Raw genomic sequence first — 10,417 nt, 5'->3', positions numbered from 1 at the left:
CCAAATCACAATACACATTGGCAATGATCTTCCCGCAGTAATGCAGGGGTACATTGATGCCTCCTTCTCCCTGATTTCCTTAGCTGATGAACTGGCTTGGTGGGAGAGAAGCAATATGTTTCATAAGGACATCTGAGGCAGGAATTTATTTTTTCCCCAGTTTCTGTACTGAGGCTTGAGGCACCACTATTTTCTAATTCTAAGACAAGCATTTGAACTACTCCCCACACCCTTTTTTTACTGTGCTGTGCAGCTTGAGTCTATGAGAGATTTTGATATTAGCTCCCATTATTTTTATAGCCAAGTGAAAACCTACACAACAGAAACAGGCTATGATTATTAAACAAATGCAAAAGCTTATTTAGAAATCCTCTTGCTTCACAATAACAGAAAGCTGGACCAGAAAGGTCAAAATGAGTGAGCTCATAGCAGGGAGGCATTGCTGGGGCCATGAAACAGTGCAGCCCCGAAAGTTGTGACTAATCTCTTGCTTCTACAGTGGTGGCTCTTCCTGGCACAGTCCTACACTAAAAAACATAAAAGAGGCACAACCATGGCAACTGGCTGCAGAGCAGTGGATGTTTGTTTTACATTTGTAAACCTTCAAGAAGTGTAAAAAACAAGAATACAGCAGATTAACTCCCCTCTGTTATATTTTCAATACTGTGTGACATTGGCCTGCTCTTAAAAGTTAGGGCACATCTCAACCATATTTAAACCCCAGGGGAAGAGAATTAATTTCTGAAATATCCAAACCAATCAAACCAGTAACCTCCCATCAGGTGGACAGTAGCTCTTAGCCAATAGACAATTTTTTTAGCTAACAGGTTGGTGTGTTTTAACTGCCACTGGCATTACTTTTTCTCAAAGTGCACTCACCCTTTTATTAAAAGAATCTCAGCTAATTATTCTGTACACAGATAGTATTTAAGTGTAAGTAATGTTGTATTACCTACCTACAGATTAGACTTTTTAACATTTAGGTTTGTCTTTGAGGGGGGGGGAAAAAAAAAAAAAAAAAAAAAAAAAAAGAGCAAGCTGTAATATTCAGGCTTTCTTGTCTGTTGTCCTAAGCTTTACAGGTTATTGGATTTCTTCTACTCCCCCTGGAAAGCCTTGGGAACCAGGCAAGGGCAGGAGCAGTGTTCAGAGCCAGGCAGGCAAAGGTTTAATGGAGATATGTTAATTTGAAGGGTTGCCCAGTTTCACTCTTTGCAACCAGGATACCAGTCCCAGGCAATATTCCAATTTGAATATACTAATTTAAGAATAGAAAACAAAGTAAGAGAATTTTATCAGCTTTACTTTATTTGGTGTTTTTCCTTGAACTAAAACAAACATCTAAAGAGCAAATTTTTTACTGGAAAGCAGTTTTCTTGTTATGTGAACATCTCAAATATTTCAAAAATATCCCACTTCTACATAGTGTGAAATTAAGTTTTTTTTTTTTTTTTTTTTTTTTTAATACAAGCTTCCAGAATAATTAGTCACCTTAGGTCTGTGCCAGTAGCAAAATGTGATTTTGAAATCTACCTGTTAATGCCTGGAACTAACTACTCTAGTAATTATTGTTATTAGTGGTACTACATCGTTTTCATAAACAAATAGAGATAATTGGCATTCATACCCTGCACATATGGCCATTCTAGATAAGTCTACCTCCACCTTTTGTTTGTTTGTTTGTTTGTTTAATTTGGTTCAATTCTTTGAAAAAAAAAATGTGACCACAGGTAATTATAGACTGGGAGGTTATAAGATCTCTATTAATCTGAGGTCTTTAAGAACAGTATAAACTGATCAGGCAGGGCTCATGGGCAGCAACTTTGGGTGGGGAGATAAATTAGATGACTTCATACACTTTCCTGCAGTGCTAGGACTGTACAGATAAAGCCCCACCTTCACCAGCACCAATCTCCCTCCCAGGTGAGTTACAATACATCTCCTCACTGATATGCTTGCATAGTGTCTAGTGTACACAGAATTTAGTGATGCTCATTTCTATTATTTACAGAGATTTTAATAATACATTGCTATTAGAAATGTACTGCCAGATAAAATAACGATGTGGAAAGGTGGATATTCTGGGAGCTGAGTTGGGAGGGACCCTGACTTCCAGACAGAGAAAGGAACTGCCCCCAAGCCAAGCACAGCATTGCTGCAGCATTATGCAGTTAATAACACATTTAATTTTCTAAGTGACTGAGCTTTTCCACATCACATACACCAAACAGGGGAAAGCAAGCCAGTTACACATGTACATTCTATCACCTTCTCAAAAACATCCTGTCCATATCATGGGCATTATTCATAGCACGTGTTTAATTCTTTAATTGTAACATACAAGCAAGTAAGAGGTACGATCCAGATTCTCAACTTGCAATTCATGTGCTGGAGGTGAGCTGAGTTCTCAGAAAGTTCCTCAAGGTTGTAGATGCTGGAATGTGTTTTCCTGAGCAGGTCTGAGCATTCATGATCTGCCATGCAAATTTTCTTGCCTGCTACTTATCACTGAGAACAGACTAATGCTAGCCTGACCCTCAGTGAAACCTGCATAACTTCCACAATGTTTATTGCTAAGAGATGTGGGTGTTCATATCTGCTGTGACCTTGTGAAGAAGCCTCCTGCTGTGTTGCTAACAGAGCAGGTAGATACTACTGGACAAACCCCACAACACCCGGGGCAGCAGACTTCCTTGGACCACACAGCTCTCAGACTCTGCAGTTAATCAGTGTGCTAGGTATCCCATCGTGTTCAGAGTTTTTATTTAAATCACTGACACAGGACATTTATACAAAATACCTTTGCTGTACAGCATTACTAAGCGTGGTTTGTGCTTCCAGGTGCACCAATGCCATCCCAAGCACTTGAAGCAGATGAGGATTTGCAGCTGTGGAAAGAGGTAAGCGTCATCTGCCATATGGTATACTCCCATTTCATCTGTGCCCATCCTTGCTACAGTTGCACCTCACTCTCCAGTATTTCTCTTGCATGGAGTTCAGGTGCTTCTTCTTCCAGTCCTGATCCTCCTGTACATCTCCTATCCTGACATCAGTGAAGAAGTGGAACATCTTCTTTTCCAGATTTTCTGAACAGTTGTTCTAGGAAGGTGTTGAGGCTGGGTGTTGAGATGTCGTTCCAGGAGAAGACTGTCTTGGCTCAATGGAGAGCTACATTTGAGAACAGTTGTCATTTAACTGTGAATGAACAGTCACTGTTCCTGGAAGCAACACAGTGTCCTGTCTGGTAGTTTTATAGTCCGTACATGATATGCAGGAGTTGTTTCAACTAACTTTTGCTTCTTCTGTTCTGCACACAGGGCTGGGATACTGTATTTAATCCTAATCCTAGGCTTTCAGTTGACTAGCAAAGGATAATGTGTCAATTAGCCCCTCTAACATTTTGCTACCCATCACTACTATAACTTCCACTCTCATCTTTGAAATGAACATTGTCTTTGACTCTAGGATGTGACACGTGTGTTAACATGGGCTCTTCCCTGCCCTTTTGGAACAGATGGAGTGACAGGGCATGACACACAGAGAGGGTTTAGCCTGCAACTCGCAGGCCCTGGTGTTGCTGTAACCTTCAAGTATTCTGTTGACATTTAATTTTGTAGCTTCTGATAACATTAGAAGGCGAGTGACTCACCAGGGGTACAGATGCAGGGAGTAAATTTCTTCCTATTGCAGCCATTACAGAAGACACTTCCCTTACTGTCAGCTCCCCTTAAGTTCATTTTGGAAGTGTTTTCTCAAACACCAACATATGTCTAGACTAGCACTTGAACAAGCGCTGGTGATACTTATCTCCTGGGGAAAAATGATCTTTTGGGAAGTAAGGTCCTGATAGCTTTAAGGAGTTCATGAAAATTATTTACTTTCTGGATTGAAAAAAGCTATTTTAAACATTTCTGCATTTATTGCTAAGATTTGCTAGTTGTAACACAGGATTTGTCCCTATGCCAACTATAGGCAAAGGCAAAGTTTCCGTTGATTTCAGTGAACAAAGAAGTACGCATAGTATACTAAATGCTGTGTAAAATTTTGTAACGTAAGCAATATAAAACACTGTTATATCAAGAATAATGCAGGACTGGAGAGGGTCTAAGGAAAGAGAATTAGATGCATAAGTGCATAACCTAAATCAAGCTGAGTAAATCAAACTGATTACAGAATCATACCAGCTCACCAGACTCTCTTGGAGTGAAAAGAATCAGTCCTTCCCTGTTTGTTACTTTATTAGTGTTTGTTACTTTATTCAGTTTGTTATTTTATTCAGAAGCCCTGCTGCTAAATTAACATAGTATTTTCCAGGAATGACTCGGAGTTTATAAATATGGGAACTTTGTAACTAAGTATTGTGCTCCTGTACTTGTCTCTGGCATCCTTTTGTTTCTTTGTTATTTAATCAGCACCAAACAACTCATAAGCTCCCACCCTCAGGCCACATTTCTGAGATTGCAGAGAAAATTACTGAGCAGATGCATCAAGGATGATTGAAACTATTAAATTTTTTAAAAAGGAATTAACAGAAATCATAGCTTTTCCTCAGCCCTTGCTTTGTTCATGCAGGCTTCAGCTGAAGGATACCTTGCCTTGCATTGTGTCCGACACAAAGCAGTCTCTGGCTTGTCCTCCTACTGAATTATGGTCATTGTCTAAGAGTCACCTCCAACGACAGAACAGGCAAATAAACAAAATTAAAACAAAACAAAACAAAACAAAACAAAACAACCAAACAAAACACAACAAAACCCACTACAAAACAAAATCCATCACCAAGAAGAAACAGCAGAGTTTTAATTTAGGTTACCAAAATGACTTCAGTTTAGTTCATCTCATTCACTGCTGATTTCTCCCTCTTCGTTTTCTTACTCTGAAAGTAGTGAAGATGGACTAATATACCCAGAGACAAACAACAGCAAAATGAAGGGAAAAGAGAATGGGAAAGATTCGTTACCCACAAAAACTATTTGAAGGGGGAATTCTGTGAGCTATTAGCTTTCCCACTATCTCTGCTAATGCTTTCTCATAGATTGTCTCTAGAGAAATGAATCATGTCTTGTCTTGAAGTACCCAGATATGCATTATTTGCTTATTACTTTTTTCATTTAATGTTTTAATTGCTAAAGAGGGCTGTTTAGGGCTTTTTACCTATAACAAAATTATAAGACTCATTGCATTGCCTGCTCTTTATTTTATTTTATGTAGTCTGTGAACAAGATGATTTCAGAGCTTTCTGGCACCTGGACTAACAGTATCAAATATTCAGTGGAAAAAAATAGCACATACCAATGGAAGTTGCTATTGATACAATTTTAAATTTATACAAGGAAAGGTCGAGCCTCTTTTTTTTTTTTTTTTTTTTTTTTTAATTATTATTATTAAACTGTGCAGCTTCAGTTGGAGTATTGGAGATTTTTTTCTTCTCCTTACAGAAAGTTTTCAGCTTTGGTAATATTACTTTTAGCATTTGTAATATTACTTCCATTAATTCAAATATCCTTCCTTCCATCTCTTCTTCCTTTCCGATCGATAACTCCACCAAAAATGATTCTGTATTACAGAATTCTTTCATCTTGGGAAAGACAACAGAAGGAGGATGTGATTAATTGACTACACAAGGTCATGAACAGTAGGGAGACGATGGGTGGGAATCACTTATTCATTACTTCTTCCAAGACAAGACCATGATAGCACTGAATGAAGATAGCTTTGACAAGACTGATCGAGACAAACAGAAGTGGTATTTCATGCACTGTTTAGGAAACCCTTGCCACAGGACTTTACGGATGCTAATAGTTTACAGTGGTTCAGAGAGAGATCCGTCAAATTCACAGCACAAAAATTCACTGAGTTTTATTACAAAGGACCTGCTTCCAACTCACAGTGCTTGTACTACATATAGCTGGTGATTGGAGATCATGGGTTTTACTTAACCACTGGCTTTGTCTTAGGCTCTCCCTGGGTGTTGACATTTGGCCATTTTTGGAGATAAGATGTAGAGCTAAACAAATATGTGTTCTGATCCAGACAAAATGGGAGTTGGGACTTCTGGATTTGTTCTGGTTTTGTGTCTATGTGTGTCACATTCCGTTCTGTGCTGACTGTCTAAGTTAGTCAGCAATTACTTCTTCCACAGTGCTCTTCGAGTTTAGATCCCTTAAAATATATTGAATACATCTCTTACTAGTACTGTGATTTGGGAATCACCTCCTTTAAACAAAAATGGGTAAGGCTCCTCATTTGCCAAACAAATCAGTGCAAACCTCAGATATTGGGTGCTTGGTGACTTGAACAAGTTGACTGGCATGCATAAGATGTGCTGGCACATATCACTCAAGACATGCGTGTGTCATACACTTGCAGGGATGCTGGAATCCAATTGGAAGAGTTGTATTTGAGGGCTGCTCATTGAATCACTTGCTTTAGTTTTGTCATTTTCTTCACAGTTCTGTATAATCCAAAGATATCACATAAGAGATTTAAATTCATAGTCCATATCCCAGATTATTAAAATAATAATTTAAAATATGACTTAGTCTGAGAAGGTTTCAAATAAGAGGGGCATGATGCAGGTAAGTGAATAAAGAACACAGATATGTATGTGTTTGTTTGGATAATGTATACATTTTTTTTAATGTGGTTAAGGCCTTTTTTTTCCTTGAATGAAAAATATTTCATGAATGTACCTATAAGGATTCCATGGTGGACAAGCTTGCCATGGCTTTAGCTGCACTGAACTGTTTCTGAAAATACATATTTCACTTGTTTTTATTAATATGACTTCTTAAAAAAGGACTGTGTGAATTTTACAGATAGATGATGCATGTTCTGCCTACCTGTCTACAGATTCTCAGCTTCAGGTAAGTCAGACAGAGGTTACTTTATTATTTTGATGCTATTTATTATATGCAGTAGAATTGGAAGTGTGATATCTGAGTTCATGTTTTCTTTGTATTAGGTGTCCAATACAATGGAAGAACTTTGCTTTTTGGTCATGGGATTTCTTCAGAAACCACAGGTAACATACAGGAAAGACTATTTAGCATTTCTGAAGCCTAATCTCTCAGTGTGCCAGTGAATTCTGAAGACCCAGTATCTGAAATGTCACTCAGTGCTGGGAGTAATACTATCAGTTCTTAATCTGAAATGCCATGTGTCCAATACTTACTAAAGATAACAGGGACACTCTAATGTTTGGAAAATAATCTTCAGGTTGGATACAAGGTTTTAGGTGGTTTTATTGATCTAGATTAGAAAAATCATGAGCTCTCAGTAGAGAAAGAAATTTACTCAGGAGAGTCTAGGCATATACAAAGGATCATCCACTAAACCCATCTACTCTCCTAGTGGAGAGTAAATCAATGCTCTCTACAGAGTGTGAAAGAATTAGTAACAATGATCAGCAAAGACATGTAATATATCTGCCAAGAAAATACAATATTCCAATCCAGTATTGAAAAGTTTATAATGTTTTTTTTTTTTTTTTTTTAAACAAATAAAAGCCTCTCTACTGATTGTTATTCCCACAGGGTTTAGATGAAAAAGACAACACCAAAAGGGTAAGACTTCTATGTATGTTTTATGATCACACTAAAATTGTCAAGAAAATTATAAGACCCTTGCCCTGTTTTGTAGTAAAATCCCACTTTTAATTTTTTTGAACAGTTCTTATTTCATTATTCTAAGACTCATGACTCAGGCAACTCAGACACCGTGGTAAGTGGCATAGCACCTCCCTGTGAGTACATGTGTGCTTGTACTAAAACCAAGGTAATGTTGCTTTTTGCAGCAGTTTCTCCAACTGTACAGCATGCTCAGAACTGGGAGTTTCATGTTTAAGATACAGAATGTGTTTTAATAACATGGGAGAGGATCATCAGTACTGTACAGGTGTGGAAAAAAAAACCCACTAAACATCCATGGAATCCCAAATGCATCTTAATCTTGTTGTTTCAACATTTAAATACAAGACCAAGTATTTTTTCCTGGTATTGGAACATAATATATGCAGTGAAATAATGCAGATTTGTAAAAGCTGAGAACATGACCATAAGTATTAAGAACACTTAATGATCTTTATTAATTATTAAATTGTATGTACTTATTTGTGCACATCATAAATATGCACCAAGCAAAATAGTATTTAAGACTCAGACTTTGGATTATATTTTAGATTTAAAATATTATTTAAAACTAGCCTAGAATTGTTGCTATAAAAATATTCTTATAAACCAATATATAAACTATGTGTGATCCATTCTTGCTTTTAAATTGCAAACATAATATGTTATTTCTGTGCATCTATGTGGCTTTCCTGTGCACCATAGGATTTTGAGAAACTTAAACATATTCATGTTTTCTCATTTCTTAGCAATCATTCTTAAACATTAATGTCCATTTTTGCCTTGTTCTTTACCTGTCTTCAGAAATATGTGGCATATTTCCCAGAAAGTGATTTTGCTGATACTGGGGTCATGATAGTGCTTCTCTGGAGGTTTTAATGGTAATCAGGGCACAGTGAAATGAGCTATTTCTGCTGCTGCTCCTGCTTAAGAGGTTACTTCATCCTACTTGGTCCCCATCCTGAATACCTTTGTCCCTTCCTGCCCCCCGAGATTACTGCTTTCTCACTTCTTCTGGTTTAGCTGTTTTCTAGCCCAGTTCTCAGAGATACTAATTTCGGTGAGACCCCTCATTCCTTGGCTTTATTAACCTCTCTCCACGGACTGCAAGGCAGAGCCAAAGTGGCCAGCTGAGTTGCCCTTTAACTCCTCCACTCACATCAGACTTCTACTTCTTTAGATATTATGCTGCCACATTGCAGACAGTGCAAAATTGGCTCCAAGTAGGCAAGTTCATTTTACCTATTTAGTACATTAACATTTTGGTAGCTCTAGTTATTGCATATATTATAATTCTCTTTGTTGTGTTACTTTTCTAAGAACTATTGTACCAAAAATGCATTATTTTTAAATTACATTTACATGAGCTGAAGATTTAAATGGGTGCACACTATGCTACTGTGCTTAACTTATGTCTGCATATGCTTGCTTATGTCTGTAACCATAAAATCTTGTTGAACGCAAGGGATTTCACTACTGGAACCTTGTCTTTTAGGCAGAGTGTCCAGTGCCATGGTTACAAATTTTACTTGAGAATGGATCCATCCTGCACAATATTTTGTAGAAAAAAAATAAAATTCTTGCTGCAACTTAAATTATTCTGAAGAAAATGAACTTTTCAGTATAATGGAGATTGAAGTTATCAGCTTCCATAGTAGATAATCATAGAAATGTTAGTAGGAGTACTGTATAGAAACATCCTCTGTACTACTCACAGAGGCTGATGAAAATCTGAATATCTGCAATTGCCTGGGCAAGAAGTCTGTAAACACTTCTGAACTTTCAATGAGTAAATGTGAGGACACATAGCTTTTGCTTCCATCATGCTGTGAGTCACATTCATAGTGTAAATATAAGTGTTGGTACCTGTTTGTTGTTAAATCGGAATGTTAAAAAAAAAAAGTTTCTCAATTAACATCTTCAGACCTTTATTGATGCACATTTAGTCCATAAGCCAATACTGCAGGAAGAGATTTTTTTTGCATCATAAGGTCTGAATTTCATTGTGGCTCATGTGTCTGTGTTCGTGTCCTCTCAGTCGTCTGTCCTGCATCCTTTGCTGCAACTCGTTCCCCAGCTTAATGAGAGAAGACTGAAGAGATACAAAGCGGACGTATGTAATCTTAAACTCTGCATGCTTGGATTCTCACATTTTGTGATTTGTTAGCTCTTTTAAAAATGTCCATGTAGACCTTTCTGCTTGTAACATTTTTATTTTCATGATTTAATATCACACTAGTCTATTTTCATTAGAAACATGAGATTTTTCAATTCTTTAATTATGGAAAAATAATCCTGCTGATATTTAACATTTAAAATAAAAAATCACAGAAGTAATATATGCTTAACACAGAACAGTAATATATGAAGTAATATATGCTTAACACAGAGCCTATGTATCAAAATGGATCTGTTAGTTCTTTTATAAAAGGAAAATACCTTCAAATATGTCTATACCATTATATTGCAGTTGGGTTATATTTTCTAGGAGAGGTTCTTTTTTTTTTTTTTTTTTTCCTGTTTGGAATTCAAACCTTATCTACTCCTTAAACATATATTATTTATGACCTACAGCACTAAGAATTTCGAAGTAATTTATAGGCAATTTTACTGTTAACTAATTTTACTGATAAACAGTAAACTATACTGTAACAACTCACAAATGAAATGTAATGAATTGTTTCTGTTTAAGAGCTCTCAAGCCATCATGTGCTAAACGACTTAAAGGCTTATTTTTTACAGCAAAGGAACATCAAAGTCCATACTTTACAAATCCTTGGGGGGGGGGG

At 36.9% G+C, this 10,417-nt stretch overlaps 1 protein-coding gene across 1 annotated transcript in view; it reads left to right on the top strand.

The window, feature by feature from the left end:
- The first annotated feature begins 1,898 nt into the window (after window positions 1–1,898).
- Window positions 1,899–10,417, top strand: part of NMU (neuromedin U) — a 14,096-nt gene continuing 5,577 nt past the window's right edge. The window contains exons 1-7 of the mRNA XM_026846942.1: window positions 1,899–1,923; window positions 2,842–2,900; window positions 6,819–6,866; window positions 6,965–7,024; window positions 7,536–7,565; window positions 7,672–7,722; window positions 9,667–9,741. Coding sequence (XP_026702743.1) covers window positions 2,850–2,900; window positions 6,819–6,866; window positions 6,965–7,024; window positions 7,536–7,565; window positions 7,672–7,722; window positions 9,667–9,741 — 315 coding nt within the window. The 5' untranslated portion in view covers window positions 1,899–1,923; window positions 2,842–2,849. The remainder of the gene's footprint in view (window positions 1,924–2,841; window positions 2,901–6,818; window positions 6,867–6,964; window positions 7,025–7,535; window positions 7,566–7,671; window positions 7,723–9,666; window positions 9,742–10,417) is intronic.

This window comes from Athene cunicularia (assembly GCF_003259725.1).
Source record: "Athene cunicularia isolate RWA chromosome 4 unlocalized genomic scaffold, athCun1 chr4_part1, whole genome shotgun sequence".
NCBI lineage: Eukaryota > Metazoa > Chordata > Aves > Strigiformes > Strigidae > Athene > Athene cunicularia.
The sequence above is the reverse complement of the archived record's forward strand: the minus strand, read 5'-3'. Positions and strand labels throughout refer to the sequence as shown.